At 34.7% G+C, this 15,075-nt stretch overlaps 1 protein-coding gene across 1 annotated transcript in view; it reads left to right on the top strand.

Annotated features, from left to right (window-relative positions):
* Nucleotides 1–15,075, top strand: part of GABRG1 (gamma-aminobutyric acid type A receptor subunit gamma1) — a 70,733-nt gene that overhangs the window by 32,826 nt on the left and 22,832 nt on the right. The window contains exons 4-5 of the mRNA XM_060655130.3: nucleotides 13,393–13,613; nucleotides 14,486–14,568. Of these exons, the coding sequence (XP_060511113.1) occupies nucleotides 13,393–13,613; nucleotides 14,486–14,568 (304 nt within the window). The remainder of the gene's footprint in view (nucleotides 1–13,392; nucleotides 13,614–14,485; nucleotides 14,569–15,075) is intronic.

Below are 15,075 nucleotides of genomic sequence, written 5' to 3'. Positions count from 1 at the left end.
GAGAAAACTACACAAATCTTCCCATTTGTAGCTATCAACTCCAAAATGTGTCCAAATATCCTCAGCTTCTGCAATTAAAGATCTATTATTCTGTATAGCAAGGGTGTCTCTCTTTCTTTCATTTTCTTATTTTCTTCTACTTTTTTCTTCCCTATGCAAAAGCCTAATCAATATAGTATAGAAATGCATTGAGGAAGGGCTAGAATCTTGTCAATATTTTCCAACCCTGTATTACCCAAACTGTATATAAATACATTTTTTAAAGAAAAATCCAAATTCTCAGCCATTGTTCCAAGAGACTTTGGTTAAGTAATTCATGACAGGGATCTGGAATCAGAAATTTGAAGTGTTCTTCAAAGACTTCTAGTCAACCAGGTTTGGCAGCCACAGCCTGAAGCCATATCCAACAATCAGAAATTAAATGGGATTAAATGAAAGTAACAAAAACACCTACAGAACTATTTTTATGGGAGGAAGGGTCATTGAAAGAAGACATGTCCATTTCAGTCTTTATCCTAGCTTGTGTTTAAAAATTTTAAAGTTAATTTCTAACATTTTATAACACTCTCATGATCAACAATGTTCTTGTGATCACTGGACTTTAGAGCTCAGAAAGATTGTAATAATGATCTTGCCTTGTGCCCTCATTTTTCCAGTGAGACAGAATAAATGACTTGGTCAGCATTATATTCTAGAAAGTCACAGCTTTGGGACTATAGTATAATTTCCTGATTCCATCCAGCCGGTGTTCTTTACAACGACTTCTCACTGCAATATACCCTTTCAGTATCAGTATCCATTCTGTTATCTAACATGTATTTAAAATTGTGCATATAATTAAAAGAAATGCCTTATCTCTTATTCAATGTGTTATTTGTTCATTTTTTAGTGGAAAGGATTTTAATAAAATACTAAAGCTTTAGGTCTTAAATTGGCAGTGAATATGAACTAACATCAATTGCTCTACAATTTAATTAAAATGTGAAAGGAGAAAAACTTGTATAAATGTCTTGACATTTGATGTTTTGCTAAAATGGAAATTATGGCAAATTTCTATAATGGGAATTCTGCAAATTATGTGCTAAGCCTTGGATTTTCTAATAACACTCAGCTTTGTGATATGCACAATTATACCCAAACTATGGAGGTAAACACTGGAAGTCAGTGCTTCTAAAACAGTACACACAATGCCATTCTAGCAGCATACGACAGTGTCAGAAAATTCATTTTCTGCATTAAGACTATGGACAATGGAAATAATCTGTAAAGTGGTAATTAATATAAATAATTTAAGACATGAGACATGTAGATTCTTTCTAAATACAGTATTCCATCTTGCTTAGATAGGAAGAATAATTCTTACAGCAAGAAATGCTTTTTTCAGCTTTATTGAGGTGTAATTGACAAAAATGTATATATTTAAGGTGCACCACTTGGTGTTTTGATATATATATACCTTGTGAAGTGATCAGCATAATCAAGCTAATTGACATATCCATCACCTCAGAGTTACTTTTTTTCTTTTTCTTTTTTTCCTTTTCCTTTTCCTTTTTTTTCTTTTTCTTTTCCTTTTCCTTTTCCTTTTCCTTTTCCTTTTCCTTTTCCTTTTCCTTCTCCTTCTCCTTCTCCTTCTCCTTCTCCTTCTCTTTCTTCTTTTTCTTTTTCCTTTACTCTTTCCTTTTCTCTCTCTGTGTGTGTGTACGTGTTGAGAGCATTTAAGATCTATCCTTTTGGGGCACCAGGGTGGCTCAGTCCATTATAAGTGTCTAATTCTTGGTTTCAGCTCAGGTCATGATCTCACAGTTTCATGAGTTGAACCCCTATGTGGGGCTCCTACACTGGCAGCAGAGGGCCTGCTTGCAATCTTCAGTCTCTCTCTCTGCCACTGCCCCACTTGCACTGTCTCTGTCTCTCTCAAAATAAATAAATAAACTTAAAAAAAGAGAGAGATCTATCCTCTTGGGTTGTCTGGGTGGCTCAGTCAGTTAAATGTTCATCTCTTGATTTGGGCTTAGGTCATGATCTCAGAATTCCTGAGATTGAGCCCCACGTCAGGCTCTGCATTGATCGCCTGTAGCCTGCTTGGGATTCTCTCTCCCCTTTTATCTCTCCCCCTTCCCATCTTGTGCTCACTCTCTCACTCTCTCAAAATAAATGAATAAACTTAAAACAAAACCTATCTTCTTAACAAATTTCAAGTATACTATTGTTAACGAATATATTTTTAATACAGTGTAGTTACAGATGCAGGAATACTTGTCACACTCAGACCACAGACAAAAAATCTAGCCATCTAGCATTGAACCAATCAATGGCATTTTGCACATGTAGATGGAAAACAGATGGTTCATTGGTGATAGGGCTTCTCTAGGAAGCAGAGCCCTCATTTGAATTCCAATCCTCTGTTGCAGGGAATTCCTTACCATGCTTTTAAATGTTTATTTTTGAGAGAGAAAGAGAGAGAGGGAGAGAGAAAGTGTGTGTGTGGGGGGGGGGGGGCGTGAGGGGCAGAGAGAGAGTGAGACACAGGATTCAAAGCAGGCTAAGCACTGACAGCAAAGAACAGAGAGCCTGATGCAGGGCTCAAACTCATGAGCTGTGAGATCATGACCTGAGCCAAAATTGGACACTTAACCTACTGAGCCATCCAGGTGCCCCTACCATGCTTTTAAGAGTACCCGAGATGATTATTTCTTTCCAGATGTCATGATATGTATTTCTAGGTTTCCCATTTAGAATATAACCTTCTCTCACATGTTGACCTATATTTGTATGACTTTAGTTTAGATCATAGACCTGTAACTATGAACTTATCCATGAATTTATGAGATTTTGGCCTAATTCTTGAAGATTAATTCAAATGCATTGTAGACACCAGGGAGGATACATATATATATATATATATATATATATATATATATACACACACACACATACATATACACATATACATATGTATATATATATTCCATTTATATATATATAAATATTCCATTTATATATATATATTCCATATATATACATACATATACATATATACATATGTATATATATATATTCCATTTATTCCATAAACAACTATTTATTGTCTTTTATATGCCAGATGCTATTTTTCAGCTTTGAGTTTACAGGTCTGATTCTGCTTTTTATTGTTTGTTTATTCATTTGTTTTGTTTTTTAGAGTCCACATCTAAGTGAAATCATATGGTATTTTGTCTTTCTCTGTCTGGCTTATTTCACTTAGTATACTTTTTAGTCCCACCCATATTGTCACAAATAGCAAGATTTCATCCTTTGTATATGGCTAGGTAGCATTCCATAGTGTGTGTGTGTGTGTGTGTGTGTGTGTGTGTGTGTATGTGTGTGTATACATATATATATATACATATGACATCTTCATTCATCATTCAATGACACAAGCTGCTTGTATATCTTGGCTATTGTAAATAATGCTGCAATAAGCATAGAGGTGCATATGTCTTTTCAAATTAGTGTTTTCATTTTCTTTGGGTAAATACCTAGGGGTGGAATTATGAGATCATATGGTATATCTATTTTTAATTTTTTGAAGAAGCTCCATATTATTTCTACAGTGGCTATACCAATTTAGATTCTTGCCAACAATGCACAAGGGTGGGAGGTATATAGAGGTTGGACAAAATGAGTAAAGTGGAGTGGGAGATATAGTCTTCCAGTTTTGGAATGAATATGACATGGGAATAAAAGGTACTACATAGGGAATATAGTCAATGGTATTGTAATAGCATTGCATGGTGACAGAAGGTAGCTACACTTGTGTTGAGCATAGCAAATCATATACAGGCGTTAAATCATTATGTGGTATGCTTGCAATTAGTGTACTATTGTGTGTCAACTGTACTTCAATTAAAAAATAAAAAAAAATACAAGAAGAATGCATGCTAAACAAGAATTTAGGTTATAGTATTGGATAATCAAACACCCTTTGTCCTCATGGAGCTTACATTCTAGTTGGGGCAACACTATAAAATAAGTAAATATATAACATATTAAGTGATAATTAATAAAATATAGAGAAGTGAAGCAAAGCACTCGGTAGAGAGGGTCAGGATGGTGGGAAGGTTTTAGTGTACGCAGTATACAAGGGAAACATCACTCATTAGGTGACATTTGAATAGAAATCAACAGTGTTCAAGGAGAAAGTCATGCAGATATCTGGAGAGTGCTTTGTCAGAGGCAATAGCAGGAGTAAAGGCTCTGAGATGTGCATGGAACACCAAGGAGAACAGTAGTGTTCGTAGTAAAATTAAGAAGGTTAAAAGAGGTAGGAGAAGTTGTTGTAATTAGGGTTCAGATCATCTGGAATTCTAAATACATTTAAAGGTTGTAGCGTATTTTTTTTTTGTCTGAATGAGTGTGAGAATGTGATAGAAAAGTGTTGATCCACAGGAGTGATAATGATATGACTTAATGTTTTCAGTGAGACCACTATCCTTCTGAATGAAGGACTAAGTATAAGAGAACAGTTGTGGAAGCAGGGAAATTAGTTACAAGTAATTGCAATAATTAAGGAAAAAGTTGATGGTGAAGCAAATCAGAAGTTACCAGATCCTGGAAGTAATTTGAAAATGGTGATTCCAGGGTATTTTGATAGACCAGATGTGGAGTTTTAGAGAAAAAGAGGAGTCAAGTATAACTCCAAGATTTTTTTTACTTTAACTCAGAAGGATAAAGTTGTCACTTGATGAGATGGAGAAAAGATACAAGATTTTTTGTTTTGTTTTGTAGGATAATGGAGATCAAGAGTTCTGTTTTGAAACTTTAAACATGAGGTGTCTATTAACTAATCCAGATGAAAATGTTAAGGAGGCAGTTACACATACACGTTGGGATTTCAGGGGAAGCAGCTGTATATGGAATGTAGCTTTTGCAATTTTCAGGCGATATACGTGATACTTATAGTCACGAGATTGGATGAGACCTTGGGAGTAAAGAGAAGGGAACAGAGTGCTAAACTAGGGCACGGCATTGCTCAGGCAGATTAAAGATGTAGAGGGACTAGCAAAGGAGACTGAGAAAGAGTGGCCACTGAAATAGGAAAAAAACAACTCAAATGGTGTCCCAAGTTTTGAGTGGGCCAGATGTTTCATGAAACAGAAACTGATTAACTGATTCAAATTCTGCAAATGAACTAATAATATGAATATTTAGAATAAATTAGCTTTCCAGAAGCTAGAGAATTTTTACGACTTGGAATATTGGTATTAGAACTGGCAGTCTCTATACATGAAGAAATTTCTTCAAAAATAAAACTATGTCTATAAAATGTTCACATCTTCCAGAGGAGGCATTGCATGGCTGTGTCTTATAATCCCTGTAAATTGGAATGTTTGCAAAAGCCCTGTTGCCCCCTTTTAAAAATGCTAAGAAGAGGGTGCCTGGGTGGCTCAGTTGGTTAAGCATCCAAATCTCAGTTTCTGCTCAGGTCATGAGCTCACAGTTCTGTGAGTTTGAGCCCTGCATCAGGCTCTGCACTGATGGTGTGGAGCCTACTTGGGATTCTCTCTCTCCCTCTCTCTGCCTCTTTCTCTCTCAAAATAAATAAATAAACTTTTAAAAAATAAAAATGCTATGAAGTCTTTCCTTTATTATCATGACCATAATATTATAGTATGCTTACCGTGTGTGAAATCATTGTTTTAAGTAATTTACATTAAATATTAGCAAGAACCTTATGTACTAAACTCTGTATTATCCCAATTCAAGAGGAAGAAAGAGAGCCATAAAGAGCTGAGAAATTTGGAGTACCTGGATGGCTCAGTCAATTAAATGCATCTAACTCCTGATTTTGGCTGGAGTCATGATCTCATGAATGTGAGAGTGAGCCCTGCGTTAGGCTGGGCCCTGGGTGTGGAGGTTGATTGAGATTCTCTCTCTCTCCTTCTGCCCCCTGCCCCAGCTCACACACGTGCACACACACACACACACACACACACACACACACACACGCTTCCTCTCTCTCAAACAAACAAGCAAAAAAGAAAAAAGAAAGAAAAGAAAAAAAAAAGAAAAGAAAAAGCTGAGAAATTTACTTAAGGTCAACTAAACATTGTTATATTCAGAATTCAAGCCCTAGAAGTCTTCCCCAAAGTGCCATTCACCCCACAATCACTACACCAAATTGCCCCTTTTTAAATGCAGTCTCACCTCATGGGTTCAGAATAGTCCAATAATGCATACTGAAAATAATTTGGGTTTCTCTTGACTATATATCAGATTCCTCACTTGGCTGCTTTTTCTCCAGCCATTTATGTTTCTGTTTTGGTGCTCGATGCAGTGCTACAGTGAATCTGGAGAGTCTTTCTTTTGCCTTCCAGATTGTCTTTGTATCTCACTTCAGCTCCCTGTGTGGCAGACATGTCTGTTCCTCTTTTATATCCATCTCAGAAAAACGTGGTGATGTTCAACATCGTTTTGATGCCTATGCATTGGGGAAGTTCCTAGAATTTTTTCAAGAAATTGTCCTTCCATGTGATATTTGGTATCAGTTGCTCATAATTTTGATAGAATTTCACAAGACATGCATAACTATGGAAGGTTGAATTCACAAATTTATAAATGTTTAGGGGACCTTATTGTTTAAAGATCTGAAGTAATGGATTGCTCATGGTGTTCTGATAGAAGGAGATATTGACATGTCCAGAACTTTTCTTGGCCTACCAGTAGATGCCCTGGAAGAGGACAGTCCATACTTCTTATCCTCCTATGAATGTTGCAGGGAATAGGCAATATTGTATGTTTGATCCCATGCAGTGACCTTAATGTAGGTAACATTTTGGAATTACTCTGCAAATAATCATGTATCTTATTTTGGGAGACCTCCAGTTGAACACTAGAATTTCAAATTTCATTATCTTTATGCAGTACCAAAATTGAATCTGAAAACTTAACAAATGAATATCTGTATGGAAAAAAATGGTAATCTATATTTTCTGGAGCATATTTTGTGTTTGAAAGGACCAATAAATAATTCTCCCATTTTTATCCCTCTGCATGGATTCTGAATCTACTGACAAATATTCATAGAAGACAGGCAAATGGAGATAAAATAAACAACAAAAAAAAACCCCAAATTTCTCCTACTAGTAATTAAAATGGGGCTGTAGAATAGGGTTGGGAAGGTGAGACTCAAATCGCTTTGACGGCACTCCTGTGCACCTACCTGACTCCCACCTTCCGGTAAGATTTTGAGACATTTCATTCAGATCAAGTTCAGGGTGCAGCACATGAAAAAGAGATTAGAACTTATTAATAAATGATTTTTAATATATCCAATTTAGTCAGTTAAGAAATATGGAACAAACTTCTCTGAGAGGTAGAGTGAGTAAAAGATGGGACAAAAAGGAGAGTGTAGATTTATATAGAAAACATGAGTTGAGGAAATGTGATTCTTCCTACCACAAAAACTAGTTATTGTAATTTATCTAGCAAATAAACACATGCATAATTTTTGTTAAAGCCTCCTGAATCCATGAATATCCCACTCCTACTGCTATAACTGTATAACGATGGTCTATTTTATGTGTCATGTTGGCTATTGTATAGTACCCAGATATTTGTCTAGATGTTGCTGTGAAGGTACCTTTTAGATGTGACTGACACTGAGATTAGTAGACTTTGGGTAAGTCAACTCATGCTTTGTAACGTGGATGGGCTTCATTCAATCAGATAAGGCTTTAAGGAGAAAGGACTGAGGTCCTTCAAGGAAGAAGAGATTCTGCCATCAGGCTGACTCTGAGTCAAGACTGAAACATCAACTCTTCTCTGTTTCTTCAGGCTGCTGGCCTGCTTTGCCAGTTTTTGCCTTGAAAGACCCCAGAATTTCATCAGTTACTACCTTTAAGTAAATCTATCGATCCTTTCTGGCTATCTCTCTGTCTGTCCAACCATCCATTGACCCATCCATCCATCTTAAGGGGTCTGTTTCTCTGGAGAACCCTGACTGAAACAGGTTCATAAGGGTTGTAAGGATCTTTCCCATGCCAGATTATTGGTTATTTATTATATACATCTAGAATCTAACTCTTTCTTTACTAGTGTATATTATACATTTTTTAAGGAGTGGGAATTTTGTTTTATTTGTATCCTTTGTAGGGTTTAGCTGTCTGTGATCATATTAAGATTGATGTCTTACTCTTTGAAATTGTACATCGAATATTATAGAATAAATATTTAGCAGGAAATGTATGATTAAGCATGATGCATAAAATTAACACAGGGAGTATTAGGGCTTTCAGTTTATAACACTCAGTTCAGTAGTACATAGGGATGGAGTGGTGTCTAGGTTCCAAGTCAATTATTGGTAATTGTTGTCAAAAACTCTTACAGATGTAGAATTTTCTGTGTGTCTGAGGTATGCACATTTCCTGATGGACACAAAATACACTACTTTTTTCATTGTATATGACTTAAATTTTTTCCCCCATTATGCCCTATACTTTACTACCTCTTTACTTCCTCCCCACTTCTATTATTCGACCCCAGCATGTATCTGAATGTTCATATATCCTTCAGTGTTTGGGTAAAATACTACTTTTGTCATGAAGTCTTCCTCAAATTTCCCTAGCTGAAAATCACCTCTACTGTCTCCATTTCTCTTTATCTGTACGTTTCCTAAGTTTTATTAATTTCTAATTTTTTATTTTTTGTGTATAGTATATTCATAACAGGAAGGCTCTATTTTCATCTTTGTAAACCCAGAACAATATAGAAGTAACTTAATCACTGAAAAATATTTTTAAAAAGTTAATCGGTGAATGCACATGATGTTATGTTCTTTTGAAAATCTACATTTAGAGTCATAAAAATAAGAGCCCAAAGGGTTGGTAACAGAACCCAGGATTCATGTCTACTTTTTGATTCTCTCTCAGTATATTTCTGGATGACTTCAATGATTTATCATGACATATCCTCTTTGTTCCTTATCTCTTTTTCTAGTTGAAAAATAGAATAGCACCAAGCTTTATACTTAACCATATTGTGATAGTATTAAGGACTGGTGTTTTTATAATAACTGAGCAAAGTGGAGCAGCTACCTATGAACTTTTACCACTAAAGCTATTTGTCCTGTGGATTAGCTATGCCTGTACCTTTTGTCTACATGTCTGTAGCCTTCACATCTAATATATTGATAACCATTATTTGGCCCAGTATACTACTATTTTGACCACGGGAATAGATGGTTTAGGGAGATTAATGCCAAGGTGTGAAGACCAGATCAGGATCAAACAAACTTCATGATGAAATTATACACCTACATTAGTTACGTAGGTCTGCATTTTGTGTGAAGTTTCTTCCATTACTAGGACAATAGTATTGAAAACTAGTACTTTTAATTGTGAGACACAGTGCATAACTGCAAGTCTGACCACGTGGTAAGAAGACTACAAGGCATATACTTTCATCAACTATGTTTTGATTCGATTGAGTTAAAAATAAAATGACTCACTTCTTCGCCTTTATTCATGAATGCTGTTTTCTCAGCTAACTTGCAAGGAAAAAAGTAAGTCTCATAATGTACATTGGATCTCAAATGTTAAATGTACTGTGCCTTATTTCAAATTGTTTATTCTAGAAGCTATTGTACTTGTCTTGAGTGAATGGACCTTCCTTTTCATGGTTTGTTGTTTTTTTTTTTTTTTTTTTTTTTACTTATTTATTATCCAGTTAATTATAGCTTCTAAATAAGAACATGAAGAACAATAACACAGTTTGATCACTTTCTGGAAGTTATACTAATACAAATGAGTAAACGAAATTGGATTTTTCGATTACATATAAAGTAGCAGAAACTTTAATGACCTTCTTATCTCAGTGAGGCACTTATTAAGGATTAGCAGTTTAAAAGAGCTTGAAAGTATTAGCATCTGCAATGGGTTTAGGAAGGTTGGATTATCAAGACATATGCTCTGTATCTTTCTCTTCTTGGTCCTCGCTTGAGGGAGTAATTATGAGTAGAAAAATTTTCCCATTTCCCCCAAGACTCTCTCCTGGGAGAGTTTACTCTTTAGAAATCATAACTCTTTCAATGGCAATTAGCAGTTTTATCAACAGGTATTCTAAAGAAGATCCTGTCAGCTGCTAAGCAGGGTTTTCAGCTGCTTGCTAAATCCCACCCCTAGACATGTTACTTCTCAAGTGCAGCCTTTAATGCCCTGTTAGTTAGGAATACTGCAGCCAAGTATATAACAGGTAGCATGATGTCCCCTTTACCAACCAATGTTGGAGCTTTGCGAAGCCATAATCCTGGCAGGAATGTAAGCCTTATCCATTATCTTAAGCAGTTAATACTGTTTGATTCCATACAAAAATACAAAATAATTCTGGCACATAATGTTATTAAATACTTTTTTTCGGATCCACCAGAGAAGAGACATGAGCATTCTTCTATTTGCATTTGCTATTAAAACCAGAAACCATGTCATTAACACAAGTTACACTGTTAGACTCTGAGTGGTTAATTATTTGTGTCAGTCGAAGTGGCTGCTTCGATAAATCATAATTTATTCTAAAGAAAAGACATCTGGCCTGAGAAGCAGGAGGTCAGAATAGGGGTTAAAGATAACTGTTGTAAAGCTGGCCACGGATTTTCCACAAGATTTAGGGAGAAAGTACCACCGATATTGTCTGGAAGGGCCCATTTTCGCCACCCACCCCCAATAATGCATGCCTAATCCATTAATATTCCTTAGTGAGTTGATTAAGCATCTACAGAGTAAATATACTTCAGTATTATGTATTATGAGATATGTCTTGCGTTACAACTCAGCTTGAGTTGTGAACATCAGCAAGTTTGTGGCTATGGAAGTACTTGGTTGGCAAAGAAACCTCAGCCTATATTCCACAGTACAATTTGATCCTGTGCCATTCCATACTCAGTTGGAAAAAACTAAATCTCAGTCCTCTCTCCCTCTCTAAATTTCTCTGGCAACCTCATGGCAATCAAAACTATGTGAAGGGGAGATCATAATGCGAGTGTTTTTGTGCCTAAGGACTTCAAATCTTCACATCCATGCAAAACAATTGACTGGCTAGATGCTAGATGATACTAGATGCTAAATATATGGGTAGAGTATTGAATGATCACATATTACATCATTATATGGACAAATTATCTGGAGTAATTTATCTATATTTCTTAACCCCTTTTTAAAGGACATTTCAACTGTGTAATGTTTAGGCCCCTGTTGGATTTTAAATACAATAAGACCTTGGATTGCAAGTAACTTGTTCTGTGAGTGTTCTGCAAGACAAGAAAACATTTCTAATAAATTTTAACTTGACAAACGAGCGATGTCCTGCAATACGAGTGGTACGTGATGTCAAACATCACAGGATCACAACTGATCCAATGGCTCTTGAAATTTGTTTTGATATACACGTGCTTTGGATTATCAGCATGCTTCTAGAATGAATATGCTCACAAACCAAAGTTTTATTTTAACTATTAATATGTACGTGCCTTCCCCAAATTGCAACACTGTTCATCTAGAATAGATAAGATGATGGTGGTTAAGGTGGTTAAGGGTACAAACTTGTAGTAAGTAGTAAATAAGCCATAGACGTCAAATGTACAATATAATTAATATAGACAATAATATACCATAATTATGTAATATGATAAATATTGCTACATTGGCAATCTTTGACAGTACAGAAATATATCAAAGTAACTTTACGTATGCTGTATGCCTTCAAATCAAACAATGATGGGGGCACCTGGGTGGCTCAGTCAGTTGAGCGTCTGACTTTGGCTTGGTTCATGATCTCGTGGTCTGCGAGCTCGAGCCTCGCTTAGGCCTCTGTGCTGGCAGTTCGGAGCCTGGAGCCTGCTTCGAATTCTGTGTCTCCCTCCTTCTCTCTCTGCCCCTCCCTCGCTCATGCTCTGTCTTTCTCTCTCTCTGTCAAAAATAAATAAACATTAAAAAAATTTTTAAATTATACAATGTTACATGTCAAATTTATTCAATAAATAAAAATAAAACGCCAAAATACATAAAATAAGGTTTTCCTTTCTATTCTATATTCCTTTATCTATTCTATTTCCTCTATATTCTAGTCAAATAAATTATACTTATAAATATTCTGCTGGGAATTAGGATTTGATACAACTTTCCTAATAATAAGTTAACTCCTAGTCTGTGTACTTATTATTCTCTCTACCTTTTTAAAAAATTTTCACTCAAGTGGTTAAACTCCTAATTACACTTCTCTTTCTTACACTAAACATGTCCCTCCATGTAAATTGGCCAGTTGCTAGCCTTACATCGAGAGTGAGGAACCAATCTCTCCCACAACAAGTAATTCATATACTATTTCATATTCTTCAATTTACTCTTTTCTGTCTCTCTTAATATCAAATTGTACACATACATAATCACTTTCCTCAACAGCATCGATCATTACCGCATTCTTATTCATTAATTTTATCAAATCAATTTTCGTGCTTATAATATGGCAGACATTTTGTCAGGATACAAAGGTAGGTAATACCTAATCACTTCCTCCAGGGTTCTCTCATAACCCTGGAATTTCTTATCTACAGTCACTTGCTGATAATGGGCACAGCCTGTGCTCTAATACCAGCACCCATCAGGCTCCACTATGACCACCATTATGTATGGTTGTCGTGGATGTGGATTTTGGATTCAGCCTGTGGTGATTCAGTTCTCCCTATCATTTACTTATTACCTCTGTGATGTGGGGAGAATTATTTTACTTCTATATTGCTCAGTAAATGCGACTTAAAAATAAAGGTTATAGCAGTACCTATTTCACAGGGTTGCAGTAAGGATTTAATGACATGATACATACAAAACTCAACATACAGTCCTTGGCATGTTAAAAGCGCTTAATAAGGGTGTGTGTGTGTGCTTTGAAAATTTTGAGAACAGCAGATCTAAATAATTGTAATTAATTTTTTGGACAAAAGAAAATGTAAGGGATTTTAGGTAATTTGGTATTTGCATCTTGATTTTGTATTTATTTGTGATTTTTTTAACCGATGCTCTATGTGAATGTCACAAAAATTGATACAATTGTTGACATGAGGTAATTTGCTTTTATATTAAATGACTATATACTACATATTATAAAATCTTGAATAAAATTTACAAAACAATTATGAAGCCGCACTAGGAAGCAGTTATTACTAGAAATCTTGGACTTCATCTTATATGACTCAGGCAAATAATTAAAAATGAAAATTAAGGTAATGGCATATTTCTTATTTGAAAACACTGAGTTTCAGTGCTATTCACTTACAGAAATTTTATAATGTAAAAATGAAAACATCTAAAAAAAGTCTAAGTAGTGACTTTACTATAAGTTGTTACCTTTCTTTTTATCTTTCAGGAATACACAATAGATATAATTTTTGCCCAAACCTGGTTTGATAGTCGTTTAAAATTCAATAGTACCATGAAAGTGCTTATGCTTAACAGTAATATGGTAGGAAAAATTTGGATTCCTGACACTTTCTTCAGAAACTCAAGAAAATCTGATGCACATTGGATAACAACTCCTAATCGTCTGCTTCGAATTTGGAATGATGGACGAGTTTTATATACTTTAAGGTAATACTGTTTTAAAAAATATAGCTGCTTTAATTTATTTCCCATACTAATATTTGGTCAGGTCATAAATTTTCCTTTTTCAGTATTACAAAGAAAGAAATATGGAGTTCCTTTCATACACTAAAATCTAAAATAGCGGTATACTTTGGAAACTTTTTTTAAAGCTCAGAGTAACTAGCATATGAAAGGAATGAAAAGCAAACAAGAAAAATCTCTTGATTCCTCCCTCCTTCCCTCCCCAACTCTGCAACAAAAGAGGGTGTGGTGTGAACATTATGTGTTTTAACCTATGGTGCAAATAGTTGAGATTTTCTCTAGGAGCCCAATCTACTATAAAATTTTCAATAATGTAATAAAGCATCCTTAAGAAAGGATTAAATGAAGGTTGATGTATATAAGATTCAAGTTTATTTAATTCGTTGTCTTGAACATATCTTAACATATCTTATCAAGGATCATCCTAATCTTAAGAATCATCCTTAGTGAAAAGATGTTCATGAAAACTTAAGAGAGAACAATCACCTTACATAACCATGTATTCTCAGTTAATTGTGTGTGTGAGTGTGTGTGTGTGTGTGTGTGTGCAATGTGTTTTTGTGATCCTGAAGTATAAAGTTTTAACTGTAAGCAGATTTACTGAAATGTATATAGTGGTAGCTTAATTGGCTGGAAAGGAAAATGTTAGAATTTTCATACTCACTTATGAATGTTACAATATTAACATTTAAAACTTTGAAGTATTATAATTATTATTATTTTCTAATATATCACAGACTGCTATTACAGGCCAAAATCATTCTTGAATATTAGACAAAGGATTTTTAATTCTTGAAATTACTTATTATTTAATATTTATTTTTTCATTTAAATAGATTGACAATTAATGCAGAATGCTATCTTCAGCTTCATAACTTTCCTATGGATGAACATTCCTGTCCGCTGGAATTTTCAAGCTGTAAGTGACAAAATGCATGATAAGTTCATAGAATTTTAGCCGCAGACCTGTTTATTTAAAAATGTAAAATAAAGTGAGATAAATGCAATTTATATAATTTTCTGAGGTGGGGATTATATTCTTCTCTCAGATAAAATAATTACAAATGACATATTTGTTTCTGGCTTTTAAATTAAAAAGTGACAATGAATGCATAGTAAATGTATATTTTATTATTTCATTCCTTACAAATTTTGGTTTTATCCCAGTGCCTTTTCCTATTTTGATTAAATAAAGTAGTCCTGAAGATAGTGTTCAAATGTTTTAATACTCCCATGAATAAAATGTTGATTCAAATTTTATTCGTCTCCCTGAGGCAAGATTTAACTTTATTACATTGGATTTTAAAATATGTTTCAAAGATTGGTTTGTGAATAATATTTACTACATGAATACTAAATCTTTGAGACTTTAATGAGTTGGAAAAGCCAAGGTAGAAATGTTTATTTGAAAGAAATATTGAAATAC

This window comes from Panthera onca, chromosome B1 (assembly GCF_046562875.1).
Source record: "Panthera onca isolate mPanOnc1 chromosome B1, mPanOnc1 haplotype 2, whole genome shotgun sequence".
NCBI classification, from domain to species: domain Eukaryota; kingdom Metazoa; phylum Chordata; class Mammalia; order Carnivora; family Felidae; genus Panthera; species Panthera onca.
The sequence above is the reverse complement of the archived record's forward strand: the minus strand, read 5'-3'. Positions and strand labels throughout refer to the sequence as shown.